General features: G+C 43.4%; 1 protein-coding gene across 1 annotated transcript in view; it reads left to right on the top strand.

The window, feature by feature from the left end:
- The window catches only part of PHACTR4 (phosphatase and actin regulator 4), a 130,406-nt gene extending 107,259 nt beyond the window's left edge, over nt 1-23,147 (top strand). The window contains exons 6-13 of the mRNA XM_058195918.1: nt 3,744-4,323; nt 6,296-6,528; nt 8,249-8,405; nt 11,858-11,913; nt 13,308-13,369; nt 15,319-15,456; nt 18,759-18,835; nt 21,136-23,147. Of these exons, the coding sequence (XP_058051901.1) occupies nt 3,744-4,323; nt 6,296-6,528; nt 8,249-8,405; nt 11,858-11,913; nt 13,308-13,369; nt 15,319-15,456; nt 18,759-18,835; nt 21,136-21,151 (1,319 nt within the window). The 3' untranslated portion in view covers nt 21,152-23,147. The remainder of the gene's footprint in view (nt 1-3,743; nt 4,324-6,295; nt 6,529-8,248; nt 8,406-11,857; nt 11,914-13,307; nt 13,370-15,318; nt 15,457-18,758; nt 18,836-21,135) is intronic.
- Nucleotides 23,148-23,788: the final 641 nt, after the last annotated feature.

A 23,788-nucleotide genomic window follows, 5' to 3' on the forward strand; every position in this document is an offset into this window, starting at 1 on the left:
AACTGCAGTGATTCACTTAACAACTGTGGCAAGAAAGATCATAAAATGGGGCAAAACTTTACAACTTACTTTCTTCTTCTTGTGCCATATCTGTCATCGGATGTTGGCGATCCTATTTTTATCAACAGCCGCACGAAAAATTGCTGCTGAGTTTTGCCCAAACCAGTCCCTTAGATTTTGAAACCATGATGTTCTTCTTCTGCCTGGACCTCGTTTGCCTTCAATTTTTCCCTGGAGGATTAAGTGAAGGATGCCAGATTTTTCTGAGGGTTGCATCACATGTCCAAAATATTCTAACTTTCACTTTTTTTAAATATAAATTTTATTAAATTTTAACAATTAAACAATTTTCATTCAACTCTTGTGCATGACTGTGACCATTTACATACCATCCCATTAGTGTTTTCCTATACTCTTTATACTTTTACTAAATTATATTACTAATTCTAATTAGAATTACTAATTCTTACTAATTCTACTATCTGTTATTTCCCCTTTTTTCCTATTTTCAACCCAATTATACCATTTCTCCCATATTACATAAAAATCGGAATCCACCCGTCCTTTCAGTTCAAGTGTCATTTTGTCCATCTCAGCGCAATCCAATATTTTTCTAATTATTAACTCTTTTTTTTATACAAATTTTTTTTATTTTCTTTTAAGACAAAACACATATACATGAAAACATTTTCAATCCCAATATTGTGTGTTGGCGGGGTGATTACCAATCTCTTGTGCCTTCACAATTTAGAAATATCTTCAATTTATCTAAATTTATATTGTCACCATCTTGTATCCAGAACTTTAAATTAACCAATGGCTATAACCTTTATTTTTCTCATTCCATATGCATATCCGCTGGTGAATATTTTATCTGGTAACATCATTAATTCTATTGTTCTACACCATTCATTTTAATATTTCAATTAATAGTATTCTTTACTAACATATCTTCCCTTCTAGCCATTGATAAAATATATCCCATATCTTATAATATTGCTTTTCTTCCTGTTCTCTTAATTTCAAATGTCAATTTACTCATTTCAGCACATTCCATTATTTTCCTAATTATTTCATTTTGCGAAGACATTTTCTCACTTTTCCAATTTTTAGCAAACTCTATTCTAGCTGCTGTTATATTTACCCTCAAATATCTCAGTTCTCTATTATAAATTTCTGGTATGATCCCAAGTAGAAAAACTTCTGGTTTCTAACTTTTGCTTTTTTATGGCTTTGAGGATTTCCCTTGGCTTTCCCAGGGGGCTTATCACCTCCTCATTTCTGATTTTGTCAACCCAGCTTATATGTAACAGCCGCCTGTAAATCCACATTTCAAATACTTCTAGTCTCTTTAAGTGCCTTTCTGTCAGAAACCAGCAACATCTCTTAGCAACAGAAATTTTTGGCTCAGCTGTGGTCATACATACCGTGTTTCCCCGAAAAGTAAACTGGGCTTATTTTCTTTGGACCTCCCCAAAAAATTGCTAGGGCTTCTTTTCGGGGAGGTCTTATTTTTTTTTTTTTTTTTGAGGTGCAGGTGGTGGCGAACAGCCATGAGATGACCAGGGAAGGGAAGGGCTGCCTCCTGTGCTGGCCACACCCACCCCCTTCACTAGGGCTTATTTTTGGGGTAGGGCGTATATTAGTCTCCTCAAAAATTGGGCTAGGCCTTACTTTTGGAATAGCTCATATTTTCAGGGAATCACGGTACTACCGGTATGTATGTCTGATAAGACATCATTTCAGAAAATTTCCCAGACTTCACTGAGGTACATGAATGTATGAATGCATTTAAAGGTGCTTAGTACTGGCTGGCTAAGTTCAAAATGAACAGCATCTACCTAATAACTGTGTTTCCCCGAAAATAAGACCTCCCCTAAAATAAGACCCCCCCGCAAAATAATCCTCCCCAAAATAAGACCTCCCCAAAATATTTAAATATTTAAACACATGCGCAGCCGGTCCCCACCATTTTCTCTGGTTAGGGTTAGGGAGACAGAGCTGGAAATCAGGTAAGACGGCAAGAGGAGCCCCGTCTTGCTCCAAGCACCCCAAAATAATAAGACCTCCCCAAAAATAAGACCAAGCGCTTATTTTGGGATTCAAAAAAATATAAGACAGGCTCTTATTTTCAGGGAAACATGGTATGTGACAAGTCCTTTTATATGGAAGGGTAAAAAATAGAAGTTTTGCTTTTATATTCAGAAAGTACCCTCTGCCCAAACTGACATTTCTGAGTTGTAGCTGGATATTTTTTCCTGTCCAGCAAAACTGCTGCCTGTTATATTCAAGATTGATTTGCAAGGCAGGTAAAGAGAAGATTTCCAAAGTGAATTTTTCCTTTCCCAGGCAAATCTGACGAGGTTTACATTTATAAGAATTGCTCTCTTGTCTGATAACTTGTAAGACTACCAAAGAGTTGGTAACAATTTGTACAAAGACAACAAAGCGAAGGAAGAAAAAGGCTGGTTCATTGCATAAACATGTTTGGACAGGTTGTTGTTGATGATCATTGCGTGAAGCCAGAAACCTAGCCTGTGAAATCTTGGGCAGAAATCCAGAGTTCAGTGCGTAGGTGTAAGAACAACACCTAAAATTGTTCTTCCCCCTCTTTTCAAATCTGGTTTAGTTTTCCTTCAGATGTATTGCTGGGGGAACTGGGCCCCAAAAAGAACAATATCACAAGTCTGTTCCACAGCATTTCTGGCTTGTGCTGGCTCCACATTTAATACCTTTCTTGACATATTTCAAGTACTCGTATCTTGTCTTGGGTGTGGTGTGGTGTGGTGGGGGTAATAAAAACCTCACGAGATGATTCAGTATTGTTAATAAAACAGACTAAACTGGAAATCTTCGTTTAGGGCAAAATAATAAAAACATGACATGCAGTCAAGGTGACGCAGCTCTCGTGAAATCAGGATCATCCAATCTTGCAACTGTAAGACTTGTGGACTTCAACTCCCAGAATTCTGGGAGTTGAAGTCCACAGGTCTTAAAAGTTGCCAAGGTTGGATACCCCTTAATTTAAAGGATAAAGGTATGCAAAGCAATTAGTTAGCAACTGAGCTGTTAGGAGGGATTTTTTAAAACAATCTTGGTGACTTAACAATTTAGCAACAACTGATATTTACCCCATCTCTGTGAATGGTCTATAAGGGGTCTAGGACTTTTTGCCTCGAACTTTTAGCACTGCCTGTTTCTCCACTAGGGTTTCACTTCCCGTGTTATTATGTCTCGGCACTTTGGGCCACGGCCCCTCTGTCCCACTTCTTTCGCCGCAGCCCATTCGTCACAGTACAGTTCGCATTGGGCTTTTGGGCACACAGGACAGTTTGAAGCCAGCCAATCAGTGCAGGGGCTCAAGGGCTTTGGGAGTAGAGTGGGGGCTGCAGTTCAGAGGGAGGCTCTGTTACTCCCAAAGCCCTCGAGCCCCTGCACCGATCGGCTGGCTTCGAACTGTCCTGTGCGCCCAAAAGCCCAACACAAACTGCGCTGCGACGAATGGGCCGCGGTGAAGGGACTGGGACACAGGGGCCATGGCCCAAAGTGCTGAGGCATAATAACACGGAGATGAAACCCTGGTGGAGAAACAGGCACCGCCAAGAGTTTGAGGCGAAAAGTCCCATTCCATCTGTAAGTGCTTAACATATTAGCTTCTCAGGTTTAGAAAGGTTCTGTCTTTGCAGAGCTGTGATAAAGACTTCCATTGTCACCCAATGTAATGACTTTCTCTTTCTTTCCAGCTGAACTATCTCAGGTGATTAACAGTGGCGCCCCGTTGCTGAAGCCTTCACCGCCTCTGCCTCCCAAGAGGGGCCTTCCGCTGAATGTACCTTCCTTGCTAGAATCGGCCATTGCTCCCAAATCCCCAACTGAGAGGGTCATGTCCTCATCCTACGCTTCCTCGCTACCTCCACATATGATCTCAAGTCTCCCTCCCGGTGTTCCTTCACCTTCCCTGCCTTCTCACATTCCGTCGGAACCCCCCAGCGCTCCGTTGCCCGCCTCCCTCTACGGAGCGGAGGCTCCCTTTTCTACAGAACTACGGATGGACAGTCAACAAGAAGGTCTCTCCGTGATGGATCCAGCCAAGAGATTGGCCGAGCTGGGATATGGAGAACCTCAAGGGCTTCCTCGGTTGTCCCAGGTCCCGCTGCACATCCGCATCCAGCAGGCGTTGAGTAGCCCTTTGCCAGCAACCCCGCCGGCCGAAGGCTCACACAGGGCTCACTCGTTGCTCTTTGAAAACGATGGCTCCAGCGAGGATAATGGAACAGTAGGCAGGACCAGATCTCTGCCTGTGACTATCGAGCTGCTGAAAGTGTGAGTCACGCTTTGGTTCGCTAGTCAGAAGCCGGGTGTGGTCAGGTTGCTCCCCCCCCCTTTTTTTTTTTGTATTTGTGATACGGTATTTTTCCGTGTATAAGACACCCTCATGTTTCATGTAGTTTCTTGTAGTAAGTGCACTACAAGCCACCACTGTGCAGAAGCCATCTTGTTGGAGTGAGTCATACAGCAAGAAATGCATCACAGGAACAATAGAGATGAAACCTACAGTGGCAGTGTGACAACTACAATAGAGAGGAATGATAGAGCTGTGTATAAGATAGAGCAGAGGTCTCCAACCGTGGCAGCTTTAAGCTTGGAGGACTTCAACTCCCAGAATTCCCCAGGCCACAAAGTGGGCTGGGGAATTCTGGGAGTTGAAGTCCGCCAGGCTTAAAGTTGCCAAGGTTGGAGCCCCTGTGATAGAAGCTCATCTGGCATGTGCGGCCTTCTCAGCCTCCTGTGTATAAGACGCACCTCAATTTTCAAGTAAATATTTTTTTTTAAAAAAGTAGCGTCTTATACATGGAAAAATATGGTACTTCCTTTCCTTTTTGTTAAAATTAGTGATGGGTGCAGATTTAAACCACACACAGGTAGTCAGTCTTCAACTTTCAACCACAATTGAGCACAACGTTTATGCTGCCAAGTGAGAAATTTCTTAACGTGAGTTTTGCCCCGTTTTGCACCATGTTTGTTAAGTGAATCACTGCCGTTCTTCGTTTGTTAAGTGAATCGGAGTCATCCCCGTTGATTTTGCTTGTCAGAAAGTTGCAAAAGGGGATCGTGTGACTCCTTGACGCTGTAGCCGCCGTAAATGTGACTCGTTTGTCAAGCATCCGAAGGTAAACCAGGTGATCATGGGGATGTTGCAAAACGGTCATAAGTGTGTGGGGGGGGAAATGGTCACAAGTCACTTTTTTCAGTGCCGTTGTAACTTCGAACGGTCACTAAATGAACTGTTGTAAGTTGAGGACTATCTATATCGGAGCCTTCTCAATTGTGATTGATCCCTGTGCTTCTTCTCTTTCACACCTCCAGAGTACACTTTGTGGAGGTACTGAGTGTGAAAAGCCGGCGTTAAGGTGACCATCCCTGAGATCAATTATACTGTCTGGAAATGATTAATGATGTAATCCAGCACATCGTGAAGGCACTAGGGAGGAGAAGGATACTTAAAAGTATTTCCAAGTGATTGATTTGTTGGCTGGGGTCAATGCAATATACCCAATCCTAAGCTTGGGTAAATAAAAAAAAAATTGCTATAAATATGCTGTAGCTAAACAAAGGAGAGGTGTGCGGCTTGCCCCGAGACAGTGGCCCGGCCTCGCTGCAGCCGACACCGCTGCTGTTGCCACCTCTATAGCCTGCCCGCTGCTCTCACAGCGCCTTGCGCAGCACAGTTAAATTTAGCGTGTTACACAATGATGGGTGTACTTTGGCACTTTGAGCCACGGCCCCTCTGTCCCAGTCCCTTCGCCGCGGCCCATTCGTCGCAGTACAGTTCGCGTCGGGCTTTTGGGCACACAGGAGAGTTCGAAGTCAGCCAATCGGTGCAGGGGCTTGAGGGCTTTGGGTGTAGAGCAGGGGCTGCAGTTTAGAGGGAGGCTCTGTTACTCCCAAAGCCCTCGAGCCTCTGCACCGATTGGCTGGCTTCGAACTGTCCTGTGCACCCAAAAGTCCGACGCAAACTGTACTGTGACGAATGGGCCACGGCAGAGAGGCCGTGGACCAAAGTGCGGAGGCACAATAACACGGAGGCGAAACCCTGGTGGAGAAACAGGTACCGCCAAGAGTTCGAGGCGAAAAGTCGCATTCCGTTTCCAGATTGGCCCCTTGGGGGCCAGATCCGGCCCGTGGGCCTTGAGTTTGACACCCCTGTTCTAGAGCTATTAATTAATATGTACACTCATAACAATAGTAGTTGTTATTATATAATGGGAATAATAGCGTGCCTTTTACTTGTTAGTCCAGACGATGAAGAAGAAGAAGAAGAAGAAGAGGAAGATGGCTCAGGAGATGCATGTCCTTCCAATCACCATGTGTACATTGGAGAGGCCCCAATGGTTGCAGTTATTCCCAGGCTGATCCTGCAAACGGTGCAGGATGAAGACGAGGGACCGAGCGATTCGGATTCTGAGGGACCCATTTTGTACAGGGAGGAAGAAGAGGAGGAAGAAGATGAAGACGAAAGCCACAACAGTAAGAGTCTCTCTCTCTCTCTCTCTCTTTCTTCCCTGCCTTTAGGATCACATTTGCTCTACTTACGTCAGAATCGTGGACTGGCTGAGAACAACAACAAAAAGTGTGATTGTAGTTGAACATTTTTTGCCCCAAGTAATGCATCCATCAGCCTTAATTTCCTACCGCGTGTCATGAATGCAGAATGGGAACAGACTCATAGCAATTTAGGCATAGTTGGATGTAGAGGTAGTCCTCGATTTACGACCATCATGGAGGCCAACATTTCTGTTGCTAGGTGAGACTTTTGTTAAGTGAGTTTCGCCCGTTTTACAACCTTCCTTGCCACAGTTGTCAAGTGAATAGCTGCAGTTGTTAACTTAGTAGCACGACTGTTAAGTGAATCTGGCTTCCCTGTTATCTTTGCTTGTCAGAAGGCCCAGAAAAGGGGATCACATGACCCCGGGACACTGCAGTCGTCATAAATAGGAATCAGTTGCCAGCCATCTGACTTTTGATCATGTGACCCTGGGGCAATGACTGTGTGAAAAACAAGTCATAAGTCCCTTTTTTCAGTGCCCTTGTCACTTCAAACGGTTCTACAGAGGAATTATTGAGTCTGTCATTTGCACCTCTATAACTGTCTGGTTCGGTTCTGCAACCCAACAAGACAGACACAGACTTCGGAGGATAATTAGAACTGCAGAAAAAATAATTGCTACCAACTTGCCTTCCATTGAGGACCTGTATACTGCACGAATCAAGAAGAGGGCCGTGAAAATATTTGCAGATCACTCACATCCTGGACATAAACTGTTCCAACTCCTACCCTCAAAACGACGCTATAGAGCACTGCACACCAGAACAACTAGACACAAGAACAGTTTTTTCCCGAAGGCCATCACTCTGCTAAACAAATAATTCCCTCAACACTGTCAGACTATTTACTGAATCTGCACTAATATTAATCTTCTCATAGTTCCCATCACCAATCTCTTTCCACTTATGACTGTATGACTATAACTTGTTGCTGGCAATCCTTATGATTTATATTGATATATTGATCATCAATTGTGTTGTAAATGTTGTACCTTGATGAACGTATCTTTTCTTTTATGTACACTGAGAGCATATGCACCAAGACAAATTCCTTGTGTGTCCAATCACACTTGGCCAATAAAAATTCTATTCTATTCTATTCTATTCTATTCTATTCTATTCTATTCTATTCTATTCTATTCTATTCTATTCTATTCTAAATGAGCTGTTGTAAGTTAAAGGCTTCCTGTATATGAGTTTCCTTTTTTTTCCCTACATGGTTTTCTTCTAGATCAGGGGTCAGCAACCTGCGTCTCTGGAGCCGCATATGGCTCTTTCATCCCTCTGCTGCAGCTCCCTGTCGTCGGTCGGCTCCAAAATTGATAGGGCTTTCATTTAGGATAGGTAGAGGAAAAAGGATACTGCGCTAGGAGGAGACTCTATGGTGGGGGAACCGGACTTCCGGTTGGCTCCAGAATTGAACGGGGGGCTTCCGGTTAGGGCCTTTGTGGCTCTTTGAGTGCTTAAGGTTGCTGACCCCTGTTCTAGATGTACATCATTCTTTTTTTTTTTTTTTTTGATCTTTTTAAAGGTTGCACACACCCAAGACTTTATGGCGTTGGTCGGTTCTCTGAATTTGACCAAGGAATACATCAATCGCTTTTTATTGTCTTGTGATGATTTGTTGTCTCGTTCTCCTTAGCGGCCCTGGCCAATAAAGTCAAGAGGAAAGACACCTTGGCTATAAAATTGGGAAACATGGCTCCCCGGCAGGAATTGCCAAGAGAGAGCACCTTTCCTCGGAAGAGCAAGGAAGAGTGGAATGAAATCCGACAGCAGATTGGGACAACGCTAATCAGGTAGGATGGATTAAAGTCAGGCTAAAGCTATTCTGACCTAGGCTTCCCCAGCAGCACGAAGCCGAGTCCTCGTCCCGATAAGCCCCTTTTATTTAATTTACAGTGAATTCCTCTCCAGCAAAGTCTTTCCTCTCCCACAGTCTTTCAAGATAGTTCACGATTACCGACCTTTATTAGCCTTAGAGAGTGGCCAGGCCGATATCTTTCAGATGCTGCAATAGGGTTCTCTTTTATTCCCTCTGGGAGGGACCATTCATCGTCCACCTGTGGCCTTACTCCCAAGTCGACCCTTGTTCTTTAGCTGTTTCCTGTGTCTGGCAACTGTGCGCATGTGCACACTGGGAACAGGCGCCAGCTGTTAGTCTGCCTCACTGATGTCTGACTCCAAAGGCAGCTGATAACTGGCATACAGCCCTGGCCCCCTCTCTGCCTCTGACGCAAAGACCTCATCAGAGCCTTCCCCAGACTCCAGGACTGGCCCGTGTTCCTCCCCAACCTCCTCACTGTCCAAATCTGCTGTCAGATCTGCTGGCCACTGGCGGGCCACAACAAAAGCAAGCATTTGGATTACTTGTAACATATTGTTAAGAGTTTGGGCATTATCCTCAAGGATCATGGTGCCAATAGAAGAGAATATTTGTAGCTCAGGGTTGAACCGTGGGGTCCCTGATGCTCTCTGAACATGGTGATTTGCTTGCAAATGTTTCATTACCCAAGTACTGATGATGATGTTACCTAGTATGGTAATGAAACGTTTGCAAGAAAACCACCGATCTCACAGAACACGATCATGGGTAGGTTTGCCATCCAGACCATATTCCCCAGTTTTAAAAGTATGCAGTCTTGTTACCTGTTTAGTTCCTGGCAGTCTTATGGACAGAGCTTTCTGGTCATATGACTGTTTTTGTTTAAGTCGTGGTGGCGCAGTGGTTAGAATACACAGTACTGCAGGCTGCTTCTGCTGACTGCCCACTGACAGCAGTTCAGCAGTTCAATTCTCACCAGGTTCAAGATTGACTCAGCCTCCCATCCTTCTAAAGTCAATAAACTGAGGACCCAGATTGTTGGGGGCAATAGGCTGACTCTGTGAACTGCTTAGAGCGGGCTGTAAAAGCACTGTGAAGCAGTATATAAATCTTAAGTGCTACTGCTGTTGCTTTGGTCTACGTGAGTAACTAAGGACATTTATCTTTAAAGAGTATTATTCATAGGCACCACAATTTCTGCAGAGCCATAAAATGTCTTTAGGGGAAGGGTAGTTCTTTTTTTTAAATAAGGTGCATGTGCAATCAGAAGTAGAAAATGGGTGTCTTAATCTGGGCGATGGATTGCAGTGAAGAGATTTAGGGAAATCCTAATGTTGATATGCTGTTTAATGTTTTGATCCCTCTCTCTCTCTCTCCCTCTCTCTCTCTCTCTCTCTCTATTTATCATCTCTCTCTCTCCATCTCTCCATCTATTCATCCATCCATCCATCCATCCAATCATTCATCTTCCTACCTACATCTATCTATCTATCTATCTATCTATCTATCTATCTATCTATCTATCTATCTATCTATCTATCTATCTATCTACAAACACAGACATACAGACACACACATACACACACTAAATAGACTGGGACCAGTTGATGGATTTCCATAAACCGGCAAGTGTTTCTTTGCCCTCCAGTTGCTTAACCATAGCAACCAGAATAAAGTACTTTCTGTTTGCTTTTCTTTCTAAATTAAGCTGTTGAATGTTTGTATGAAAGGACTATAAATTCATTTCTGCTGATATAAGCAAAATCAGACTCTTAATTTCTTAACTGGAGGGTTTCGTCTTCAGCCAGCTGTGCCTGATAGACCACGAGGCTCCAGGGTTTTGGCTCCAACAGCTCTTGGCACAACTGAAGTCGTCCCGGCCCTTCCTTTTACAGTGTTTCGTATCATTACAGGGGAAAAGTTTCCTTTCAGGAAGATAGGATTGTGCAGCATTTTGGCTTCCAGAGCAAAAACACAGTTTTGGAACAGGAGGTGGGCCCGTGTAGCACCCGTCCGGCAGCTCTTACAGCAGCCATGCCTTTCCCAGTTATTCTGCATCTGGGCCCTACAAGCCCCATATAATCCTAGGGAAGGCTACCCTCGCATTGACTTTTGCTTGTTGGAAGCCAATGTTGTGGTCCACCAGCAGCCTGCGGAGCTGGCAACGGAGTCGGATAGCGATGAGGCTGAGGTGGGGCCAGGGCCATCGGGGAGTGATGTACAGATTCCAGAGCCTCCAGAGGCTGATAGTAGTGAGGCAGAGGAACAGGAGGAGCTTGTTCCTAATGCACTCATGAGAAGAGCTGCCAGAAGGCAAGAGTGGCTCAAGCAAAGAGGATGACTCTGGAGTAGGGCCAAGAGATGATTGGCCCCTCCCCTAAAGCTTAAAAGACCAGAAATGGTGTTTGGGCTTTGCCGGAAAACAACGTTGATAACTTTGTCTTCTTGCATTTATTTTTGTATCTGTGACTTCTGAACTTTTGCCAAGAAAGGCCTTTGGCAGTTTGCCTAATTGGACCAAGGTTTGCGACAGGACTGAGGAATTTGTGTTGGGAGGAATTTGCTTTAATTTAATTGAACTACACTGAGAATGAAGTACTTCTCAGCTGTTCGAATAAAGTTTGTTTGTTTTTTCACTGACTGAGTTTCCTACTACCTACTTGGGCCTGGCTCACACCAGTCGGCTGGATTGGAAGAATAGCAAACCAGTGCTGGGTTCACAACCCTGCACTTTGCAGAGCATCATTTTTTTGGCCTTCAAAGCCAAAATACTTCTTTTAAAAAGATGATGTTTGTATTATGACTGCTACTATTATGAGAGCTTGTCTTTGTACTGTACTTGCCTTTGCCTAAAACAGCAGTTCTCAACCTGTGGGTCGCGACCCCGTTGGGGGTCGAATGACGATTTGCCAGGGGTCGCCTAAGACCATCGGAAATATGGGAAGTATACTTGCGAGTCGAAGAATCGCGCTCCAATGGTTGACTTCACAAGCCAGCTGCAGGCTCTTCAAATCGCTAGCCGAATTCGGCTTCAGTCGCGATGAATTAAAAAAGAGAGAAATCTTTGCTCTGATGTCTCCCTCTCAAGCCAGCTGCGATCACTCCCAATCGCTAGCCTAATCTGGCTTCAGGCACGATAAACTTAATAGGGGAGGAGTCTCCGCTTTAATGCCTCCGTCCTCAAGGCAATCGCAAGCAGTTCAGATCGCTAGCCAATACGGCTTCAGGCACGATAAATTCAAAAAAACAGTTTGCCGCTTTTTTCCCCTTCTGCGGCTGCTGAGGCGCGCTGAGATTGTTGCCTAAAAAAATAATTTTACGGTTGGGGTCGCCACATCGTGGGGAATTGTATTAAAGGGGTCGCAGCACTATAAAGGTTGAAAACCACTGGCCTAAAACAATGTTTTTCTTTTTTTTTAAAAAAAGGCGATTAAGCCAGAGACCAACGGCAGAAGAACTGGAGCAAAGGAACATACTTCAGCGTAAGTAACGGCAACTCAAGACTTCCCTTATGCTGGTCTACCAGATAGGTGATACTCCTGTTGTACAGATACTCCTCAACTTACGACCGCATTGGGGATGGGAATTTCCATTGCTAAGCGAGGCAGTTTTTCATTGAGCCGTGCCTGATTTTTACGACCTTTTTTGCTGTGGTTGTTAAGCAACTCACTGCAGTTGTTAAGTGAATCACGTTATTAAGTAAATCTGGTTTCCCCCCCCCCCCCTCGGGCTCCAGTATTGACTTTGCTTGTTGGAAGCCAGCTGGGTAGGTTACAAATGGCGATTGCTTGACTCAGGAACACTGCAGCCTTCATAAGTGCATCCTGGTTTGCCGAAGCAATTGAATTTTGGTCATGTGACCGTAGGGAATGCGGCAATGGTCATAAGTGTGAGGACTGGTTATAAATCATTCAATGTCGTGGTCATTTTGAACAATTTCTAAACAAATGGTAGTAAGTTGAGGGCTACGTGTAGACAGTGTAGAATAGGGATCTCCAACCTTGGCACCTTTAAGCCTGGAGGACTTCAACTCCCAGAATACCCCAGCCAGCAAAGCTGGCTGGGGAATTCTGGGAGTTGAAGTCCACCAGACTTAAAGTTGCCAAGGTTGGAGATCCCTGGTGTAGAAACTGATGGGGAGGTTGTGGCATGATGCTCCAAGATGGCATGTCTCATTTTGATAAAGACATATAGAATAGAATAGAACAGAACAGAATAGAATAGAATGGAATGGAAGGGAAGGGAAGGGAAGGGAAGGGAAGGGAAGGGATGGGATGAGATTTAGTTGGAAGGGACCTTGGACGTCTTCTAGTCCAAATCCCTGCTCAGGCAGGAGACCCTACACCATTTTAGACAAATGGTTGTCCAATCTCTTCTTAAAAACTTCCAGTGTTGGAGCATTCACAACTTCTGGAGGCAAGTTGTCCCACTGGTTAATTATTCTAACTGTTAGGAAATTTATCCTTAGTTCTAGGTGGCTTCTCTCCTTGATTAGTTTCCCCCCATTGCTTCTTGTCCTGCCCTCAGGTGCTTTGGAGAATAGTTTGACTCACTCTTCTTTGTGGCAACCCCTGAGATATCGGAACACATCATGTCATCCTTAGTCCTTCTTTTCATTAAACTAGATATACCCAGTTCCAGTAACCATTCTTTATATGTTTAAACCTATGTATTATGAGGCCTTACGTATCATGAGATCTCCGTGACACAATTCCTAATATCTCCTGTGCACAAGACTAACCTTATGGAAACCATTTGCTCCAACAGGTGCACACCTACAGGGTTAATATTCTGAGGCCTTATTTAATCATAGTTGGCATGAAACTAACCTGGAAAGAGATTTCAATAGCTTTTTCTTTTTCTTCTTATTTGGCAGCAAAAAATGAGGCTGACCGACAGGCTGAGATGAGGGAAATAAAAAGGAGGCTCACTCGAAAGGTATGAGATGCTTCAGGTGTTTTTCCCGGTTTGCACAGCAATCTGTAGGTGGTGACCCTACAGGGAAGTTCACCACCTGCAGGATTTATTCAGTATTGATCCTGAGGTGTTCATTCAGAGATTCCATCCAGAACAGGGGTCACCAACCTTTCAGACCTCAGGGACCACTAAATTCAAAATTTTAAATCCCGTGGACCACTAATATGATCTGCCTAATGACCAGCTGAGTGGGCGTGGCTAGGTAATCATGTGACTGGGTGGTTGTGGCCAACTCAATGTCACTCACATCAAGGGGCACCTCGACGGCCTCTACTCGCCCCTCCCCTCCCAGCCACTCCTCGCCTGCCCACCTGGGCTCCTTAGAGCCCCAACAGGAAGGAGTTGTTGGAGCTAAGCAGCCACCATGAGAAAGAGTTGGCAAAACAGCTGGCTCAGTTCAAATTGGATCTGACCGAGAAAGAGGCTCAGCAGAAGCACCTCACTGAGGACTACGAGCTTAGGCTTTCCAAGCAGAGGGAAGACCTGCAGGAGTGCAAGGCCAGGTACCGGCACCTGGAGGCTCAGCGGGCTGAGATGGTCAGCCAGTTCCAGGCCATGATTCAGTCCCGCTGGAACAAGGCCCTCCAGCTCTTCGCCACCAGTGGCACTTCCCTCCAGCCTTTGGCCGAAGCCCCACACCAGGAGACTGAAGCAGACCCCAAGTCAGAATTTCTGCCCCTCTCCAACCCACACAAAAAGACCCCAAAGGGGGAGACTCTGCAGCAAGACAAACGTTCATTGCATGTATCTGTTTCAGGGGCTGTAGTTTGTGGACCTCTGATTTAGTGCAATATAAAAAAATGCAAATAATTTTTCCGTGAACCACCATAATTTTCTCACGGACCTGGTCCAGAATATAGTGGTAAGAGCTTTTGACTCTGGCCTCCTGTGGGTTCAGTAGGTTATTACCAAATCTGTGCTCTAGATAAAAAGGATAGGAAAAAAAATATCAAGGATAAATGGTCTGACTTCATTCTGATATGCCTTATACATGGCTGGCTGGGGAATTCTGGCAATTGAAGTCTGTACATCTTCAAGTTGCCAAGGCAGAGAAACAGTGCTTTAACCCAGGGGTGTCCAAACTTGGCCCCTTGAAGAATGGTGAACTTCAACTCCCAGAATTCCCCAGCCAGCATGAGCTATAAATATGAGCAAGTTGCTGGCTGGGGAATTCTGGGAGTTGAAGTCCACCACTCTTGAAGGGCCAAGTTTGGACATCCTTGCTTTAACTCAATGCCTGCTGTGAATTTTTTTTTTTTTTTGGAAAGATGGGCATGCAGTTAAGTGTGAGCCCCCAATGGATAGATAAGGTGCATCCTCCGAAATCTATGTCTTTCCCTTTCTGGCTTTCACCACCTCATGTATTAGACTTTCAAAACCCCGAAATGAGGTTTTGCTCAATCTATCTCAGCTGTCCTCAAACTGGTGCTCTCCAGAAGCATTCTGGAGCTTCCAAAAATCCCAACCAGCTGGTAATCCCAATAAGTCTGAAGGCTGCTGGTTTGAGAAAATGAGACAGGTAGAGACTTATTTTGAAAATGTAACCCTGAAGATTAAAGGAAGTGGAAGTTAAGTGACACTCTTGCCTTATTATTGTAACACTGCTATTTGCACCAGTGTTAGCTAGTCACTATCATGTGACAATGAAGGGTTTGGCATACTCACGACTTTCAGATTAAGTCTTTGCAACTCAGTCTTGCAAATTATTATAAGTCTTTCTCAGAGGACAATTGTACACATACACACACAAGCATTTCTACCTTCCTGTGTTGCTGCCCCACATTCAATGCCCAGGAAGTGTGACATTGCACAGATATCAGGGCATTGTTGCACCTCTTCTATTTGTATAGCAGAGTATTGTGTGATGACTTTAGTATGTCGATTTCTCTCTCTCTCTCGCTGCCTTTTAGCTTAGCCAAAGGCCTACAGTGGCTGAACTGCAGGCCAGAAAGATCCTGAGGTTTAATGAATATGTGGAAGTAACCGATGCCCATGATTATGACAGGAGAGCAGACAAGCCGTGGACAAAACTCACTCCTGCTGACAAGGTAAAAAAAAAAAAAAGCAAAGTAAAAGTTAAAATTACAAAGTTAAAAACTCTCTGCTCAGCTTCCCTCCAGTCCTGCTTTTGCTATGTTCATATAATTAAGCCTCCAGCCTGGCCAGCTTGGTTATTAAATCATTAATTGTTAAAACCTAGAGACTGCCCAACTCCAAACAACACAGGGCAGTTTAAAGTTAAAAACTAAGAAGCACACACGTCACAGCTTGACTGTAATAACAAACCTCTAGATAGAGGCTCAGTGCCCACTCTACTCCCAGGCAGTGGTGGGTTTCAAAATTTTAACTACTGGTTCTGTGGGCGTGGCTTGGTGGGCGTGGCAGGGGAAGGATACTGTAAGTCTCCATTCCCTCCTTGGTGGGCGTGGCAGGAGAAGGATACTGCAAAATCCCCATTTCCTCCTGATCAGCTGGGACTCGGAAGGCAGAGAATAGATGGGGGCGGGGCCAGTCAGAATTTCTACTACCGGTTCTCTGAACTACTCAAAATTTCCACTACCGGTTCTCCAGAACTGGTCAGAATCTGCTGAAACCCAGCTCTGCTCCCAGGCCTGGGAGAAGACCTCAGTTTTCAAAGATGTTTGGAATGTCATCATGGGGAGTCACATAAGATTTTGGGGAGAATGGTGTTTCAAGAGGACAAGTGCTGAAATAAGGAAAGGGTGCTCCCTGGGTCCTGCGAGGTGACATGGCTTAAGCGAAGGAACCCAGAGCACATCTGCTCTGCCTGATATCACTGTGGCGCCAAAACTATCAGAGATGGGTGGTCCATTAAATCGCCAGGCCTTTATAGGAGATATGCAGCACCTTGAACACAGAAGCAATTTAATTAATAGCAATAGCACTTAGAATTATATACCGCTTTACAGTGCTTTTTACAGTCCTCTCTAAGCGGTTTACAGAGTCAGCCTATGGCCCCCAACAATCTGGGTCCTCATTTTACCCACCTCGGAAGGGTGGAAGGCTGAGTCGGTGAGAATTGAACTGCCACTGAGAATTGAACTGCCGAACTGCTGGCAGCCGGCAGTCAGCAGTACTGCATTCTAACCACTGCGCCACCACGGCTCAAACAAAAACTTTCGTATGAACAGTCAACTTTGAGTCAACTTTTTTTTTTTTTAATTTACATTTATATCCCGCCCTTCTCCGAAGACTCAGGGCGGCTTACAGTGTGTAAGGCAATAGTCTCATTCTATTTTTATATTTTACAAAGTCAACTTATTGGCCCCCCCCAACAATCTGGGTCCTCATTTTACCTACCTTATAAAGGATGGAAGGCTGAGTCAACCTTGGGCCTGGTGGGATTCGAGCCTGCAGTAATTGCAGGCTGCTGTGTTTTAATAACAGGCTATCTTACAGCCTGAGCCACCATGGCTTAATACATGTTCTAGGTTTATACAATTTATTGAACCTTTCCCTTCTCCTTCTCCTTCTCCTTCTCTTCATCCTCATCCCTCACCCTCATTCCTCACCGCATTATCCTGTCCTGTCCTTTTTCCTTTCTCTTGCTTCTTTATATTCCCCCCCCATTAATTTACTTCCCTTACTTTTCCCTTTCAAAATTCGTATTGTTTTTATTCTTTTTTAAAAAAATTCTTTAATAAAAATTATATGCCCCCTTCCAATTCCCGGATTTTTCCAAAACAAGCTGGGTCTAATTAATACTCAGACCCAACCCCAAAATGTTTAACCAAACAGGTGTGTAAGTGAACTAGTTATACTTCTTTTGTGAACATCTGGCTGAGCCTTGCTCCGCTACCACTTTTGTTCTCAGCTGCCCCTTTTTAAAAAAAAATAAAAAAATTCCCAGGACTGTTTTCAGGCTTGGACCTATTTTTAACAGTTCTTTGATGCAATCCTGTAATCCTTTGCTCTAATGAAACCCAAGGATGCATCAGAGGAAAAAGTCTTATCTTTTCTGTCATCTTTTTGTTGTTGTTGTTGTCTTGTAGTTCCTTCCCCCCCAATCAGTTTTAGAATATCAGCTTTACAAACTACTGTAAAAGCATCATTTACCTTGGGATGGAAAATCTGAGTCTTCCCAAACATTTATACATGTATAACTACCCACACCACCAGTGAGGGTAGCCAATGACAAAGGGTTGGAACTTAGTGTTCGGGCAGCAATATTTGGAGGACCCAAACGTCTTCATTGTTAATGTACATCTGTGTTGCTATGTTAATATTAATAGCTGGGCTAAATAAAGATATTTATTCTCTTGCTCATCTCCGCTGAGTATCAAGATCCCTTCTCTCCACCCGTTTCCTTCCTTGCCACATCTCATGACCTTCCCAACCAGATAGCCTCCCACTCCTGCAGGCTGATACTTCCTGAGCTAGACTCAAAATGGGGAACTGTGTGCTATCCCTAAAAAACGGTCTGTACGTACAGTATTCAGGGGAGGGTGTCTCTCTCTGTGATGTATACACATAGATACATTTGTTTTCTGAGGTTTTCGCGGGTGTTTGTATGTAGGTCTTTGGTTATTCGGGTTTTCTCCCGTGTAAAATTGGAAGTGTCTTGGCAACATTTCGACGAAGTCTCATTCATCATCTTCAGGCTTCAGGTTCGTGCTTCTGGGAGCAATGTGTGATTGCAGTGTGATAAAAGGAAGAAACAGCTGTGATCACACATTGCTCCCAGAAGCACGAAGCTGAAGCCTGAAGATGACGAATGAGACTTTGTCGAAACGTTGCCAAGACACTTCCAATTTTATGTGAGAGAAAACCCGAATAACCAAAGACCTACATAGATACATTCATATATAGGTAATCCTTGACGTATGGCCACAATTGAGCCCAAAATTTCTGTTGCTTAAGCGAGACAGTTGTTGAGTTTTGCCCCATTTTCCTTACTCATTTCTTGCCATGGTTGTTAAGCGAAACACTGGAGATGGGCCGTGGTGGCGCAGTGGGTTAGGACGCAGTACTTGCAAGCTACTTCTGCTGCCTGCCGGCTGCCTGCAGATTTGGCAGTTCGAATCTCACCAGGCTCAAGGTTGACTCAGCCTCCCATCCTTCTGAAGTGGGTAAAAGGAGGACCCAAATTGTTGGGGGAAATATGCTGACTCTGTAAACCGCTTAGAGAGGGCTGTAAAAGCACTGTGAAGCGGTATATAAGTCTAAGCGCTATTGCTATTGCAGTTGTTAAGTTAGTCACAAGGATGTTAAGTGAATCTGGTTTTCCCCATTGACTTTGCTGGTCGTCATGGTGGACTGATTTTGAGAGTGTCCAACAACCATCAAACACCGGGAACTGATGGGATTTCTCTGCTCTTTTTTTTTGTAGGCTGCCATCCGGAAGGAGCTGAACGAATTCAAGAGCTCAGAGATGGAAGTGCACGAAGAGAGCAAGCAGTTCACTCGGTACGTTAAGAGGCGGTTGCTCAGGTGGACTCTCTATCCATAGCAGGAGGGTCAGGTTCACGGCACGCCATGTGCAGAATTTAGCTTCTGACCCACTGTAGCTCTTTTATATTTGGAATAAGTTGTACGGCAAGCTGAACTATGGTCATGCAAGAGGTGGGAGGGTAGCTGTAATCAGCACAACCTAGTTTTTGCAGATTTACTTGGACGCAAGCCTGGAAAAGTTTTTTTGACATGTGCATTTTGTGGAGAGCCAGCGCCATCTAGCAATGAGAACGTCTCCTCTTATGGGACACATAAACCAAGTTGATCTGAATGTTCCCATCTCCAAAACTGGACTATCTAAGACAGGCGTGTCAAACTCAATTTCATTGAGGGCCACATCAGGGTTGTGTTTGACTTTGGGGGTCCAGGCTGGGCGTGGCCAGCGACATCACTCGTGTTTAGAATAGAATAGAATAGAATAGAATAGAATAGAATAGAATAGAATAGAATAGAATAGAATAGAATTCTATTAAGGGGCGTGCATAAGCGCACAAACGTGCCTACCGTTCCTGTCCTATTGTTTTTGTTTTCTTCTTTCTATATATATATATATATGCTTATACCTCCTAATATTTACTCATATATATGTTTATATACTATATAATCTTTTTAGATGATGTTGTGACAAAATAAAAAAATAAAAAAATAAGAATAGAATAGAAAATAGAATAGAATTTTTTATTGGCCAAGTGTGATTGGACACACAAGGAATTTGTCTTGGTGCATATGCTCTCAGTGTACATAAAAGAAAAGATACGTTTATCAAGAATCATAAGATACAACACTTAATGATAGTCATGGAATGGAATGGAATAGAATAGAATAGAATAGAATAGAATAGAATAGAATAGAATAGAATAGAATAGAATAGAATAGAATAGAATAGAATTTTTTTATTGGCCGAGTGTGATTGGACACACAAGGAATTTGTCTTGGTGCACCCGCTCTCAGTGTACATAAAATAAAAGATACCTTCATCAAGTTATTGTTGTGTTGGGGGCGCCTGTGGCAGCCTGAGTGCTCTGCCAGCAAAAATGGGCTCCCAAGCTCTGTTTTTAGCTGCGACAGCCTCCTGTACACCTTGGGTCATTATAAAAACAATAAAGGTGGGTTCAAAACATCTAAAGAAAGCCTTTCTAGAAATCTTGTTATCACACCTGGGATTGGCAAAGAAGTGAATATACAGTAGTGGCCAAAATTGTGGAAACCTTTTAGGAAAGTGTATTTTCTAAAACTAGCTAATAACACCGCTTTTTTGGGGGGGAGTAGCTGTAGTACCATAAAATTATATATCAATGGAAAGATAATGTAATCAAGAATGTAATGCAATAACTCTTATGAAGGATTTGCTATTACTGTAGAATAGCAGTTATAAAGAAGGAAAGTGAAACAGGTAGAAAAAACGAGATATAAAAAAATTATCACCATGTCAGTTAATACTTAGCTGGGTAACCTTTAGCATGAATTACAGCCTTACAGCGTCTTCCCATGGAGTGAACCAAGTCTTTGAGTTCTGCAGCTGTTATAATGTGAAACCAAGATTGAATAATGGCTTCTATTAACTGGGTTTTATTGCTGAGTCACTTCTGACTGACATGTTTCTTTAGTCGGCTCCATAGATTTTCAATTGGGTTAAAGTCTGGGCTATTCCCAGGCCATTCCAGCAGTGGAATAGGATTGTCTTGAAACTCCCCTCACCCCCGGCAAAAAAAAGTGGTGTTATTAGCCATCAACCTTAAAAATACACTTTTCCCAAAAGGTTTCCACAATTTTGGCCACTACTGTATGCTCAGATGGCTCCATTGCTAGGTGCTCATTCTGATCCACCTTTTGCCTAAGGTGGATATTTTTTAAATTAAATTAAAATTAAATTAAAATTAAAAAAAATATTATTATTTTAAATATAATTTTTATTTTAATCTGGATTTTATCTTTTTATATTGCTTGTTTTTCTATGTGGTGTTAAGTGATTGTTGTAGCAGGGTCACCTTTTATGTGTGGCTATATAAAGTAGATCAGGGGTCGCCAACCTTGGTCCCTTTAAGACTTGTGGACTTCAACTCCCAGAGTTCCTCAGCCAGCTTTGCTGGGAGTTCTGGGAGTTGAAGTCCACAAGTCTTAAAGTTGCCAAGGTTGGAGACCCCTGAGTTAGATGAATGGGTGGGTGGGTGGGTGGATTGATGGACGGATGGTGGGTGGGTGGATGGATGGATGGATAAATGTTATATGATATTTTTTTTATACTTGTCTTGCAGATATCATCGGCCTTGAGGTTTTTTTAAAAAAAAAAGAAAAGAAAAGCAGCAAGAAGCACGATCAGTCACTGGAAGAAAAGCGAACTAGCCGTGTTTGTCATTTCCTGTCTCACAAATTGAAGAGAAATCTTGAGGCTTGTCTGAGATTAGCCTTCATTCACATATCCAGAAGAAAAGTTTCTCTTCGCCAGGAAACGGGCCAGGGATGGGAACGCCCTTGTCCCAAAGTTAGCATTTCATTGAAAGGAAATTTGTCACAAGTGCCATGAGATCACACAGCGGGGCAAGTCGCGATCGAAAGCATTATACCTCAGATATACGGCAATACAAACAGATGATGCCCCTTGGCTCCTTATCTTCTGCCTAATTCTGAACCGTTTTATGTCCTGATCTCAACGACAAGCGAGACTATTGGAGCTATGGAATGAGAAGCGTGCACGTACCTATATTATGCTGTACCCAGAAGAAACTTTTAACTGACGCATTACTGGAGATTTGGGAAAGGTGCTTATGGGCTTTTTTTTTTTTTTTTTTTTGTGGAGTTATTAATTTGCAGAATCACTACTGACCAATCATATGTTGTCTAGCGGAAGAATTGTTGAGCTCTAACATGGCACATGCTGCATCTTGGGGGTGGGGGGAATGGGGGGAAACGTAACATTAAAAAAACAAAAACAACGGATAGCAAGAAGCTTCCTTTGACACTCAAATTTGCTGTAAAGCTAAGAGGCCGAATTTTCTGTGGGAAGGGGATGCACCTTTAGGCCTGTTTAACAGGACACTGCAAAGCCTGAAATGAGTTGCCTTGAAGAAGCAGATGACGTGGAATATACTGTATTTTTTAAAAAAAACGTGACTTTTTTTCTTTTTTCTTTTTTTAAAAAAAAGCAACTTCCTGAAACGAATGTGGAACTTGCCTTTTTCTTAGATTTGTAGCAAAACGTAACTGAAAACGTAAATGATTCGCAAAGGGCTTAAACCCAACTTTTAAAGGAAAGGAAAGATGGCATGGCATTAAATTGATTTTTTTAATGGAATGGTTCTGAACGGCGTATCACTGGCCACATCCGAGATGCGTGTCCTATGACGTTGGAGTGAGGAGATGTGTGTGTGCGTGTGGGGGGGGGGGGGAAATGCAGAAACAGGAATTTGGACATGTATTAGACGTGGGTTCTGTGTTTCGAGCATTGGTTTGGAGGCACATCTCTTTACACATCTGTAAAAGGTCACACGTGTGTAGAAGCTTATGGAGAGATGCATGTAGGCTGGAGCAGGGGTCTCCAACCTTGACAACTTTAAGACTTGTGGACTTTAACTCCCAGAGTTCCTCTTCCGGGAGTTGAAGTCCACAAGCCTTAAAAGTTGCCAAGGTTGGGCTGGAGGCTGATATTGCTGTGCTTCCTCAAATCCAGAAGACCTCTTTTTTTTTTTTTTTTTTGCTGCTACTTTTGTAACTACACACCTTTTTGGGAGAAGGATGACCCAGACACAAAAGGGCAGGATTCAGATATCTTAAAAACATTGTGCAGGAGACTCTGCAGTCAATTGGGTGCAATCTTCTTGAATAAGCCCCCTTCTGACTGATTTCAGTGGCGATTAAGGGCAGCTGACAGCTTAGGCTGGATCCTTCTTATCTTTTCACAAGGATAAGGTAAAGCTTATGAATAGTGGAGTTTTTTCTTTCCAAGAAACGGTCCTCCTGATGGGTGAGTCTGGGGGAAACGCAAGGCATGGCAAGTTTGCCTTCAACGCCCTCTACTACTTTCATCCCAGCCTTTCTCGCGTTCCTGTGAAGGGAGGGGAATGTGGCCTCGTCTTTGTAAGGAGCAATTTTTCTTACAAGGCAAAGAGGAAAGCTTTTGGTGCGGATTGTGGGATAAGTGCCAGTGTGCCCTTCCATCTGAGCAATTTTTTTTTCCATGATGTATAAAATCTCTATTAAGGAAATCATTGTGTTGTCTTCCTATCAACAAGATTGTATGAAATAAATTTTTTTTAGGAAAAAAAAACAACCCTTCTCCTTGCTTTTTATTCTGTTTCTTCTTCCCTGCCATAGTGATTATGAATTTATTTTTTTTAATGAATAACATCAGGGGTGTTTTCTTGCAGAGTGAGAGTGATTGAGTATCTCTGCAGGTAGATGGAAAATGGGGCCTATTTCAATCGCTTTTATTGACATGCTCACAATCTCGTTTCAATATCCAGAGGACTTTTTGTGTTCCCAATAATACCAGTATACTCTGTTTTTGTGTTCTTCAGAGCCTCATCATATTCTTAATGAAGTACCCAATGGTTTATGGTAGATATTAACAAAAAATCCAACATTTTAATTGGCTTCTGCAGGCAAGGTTCTTGAACTTGTCAACATAGTTATTTTGCATGAACTTTGTGGTTTGTGGTCCCAAAGGTGCATTTCTTTCAAGAGGCAACTGGACTTTCTGTTTTTTCTTTGAAACTACTTGAAGAAACTTCTTGGATGAGAAGTGAAACATCTTCAAAGAAAAAACAGGAAGTCCAGTTGCCTCTTGGGAAAAAAAGCACCTTTGGGATAAACCATGACCTGAATGACTGAGAATCCTCAAAGACATTTTGTGGTATGTTGTGCCAAGTCAGTGTTTCTCAGCCTTAGCAACTTGTTGATGTGTGAATTTCA

Source organism: Ahaetulla prasina, chromosome 10, assembly GCF_028640845.1.
Source record: "Ahaetulla prasina isolate Xishuangbanna chromosome 10, ASM2864084v1, whole genome shotgun sequence".
Lineage (NCBI taxonomy): Eukaryota > Metazoa > Chordata > Lepidosauria > Squamata > Colubridae > Ahaetulla > Ahaetulla prasina.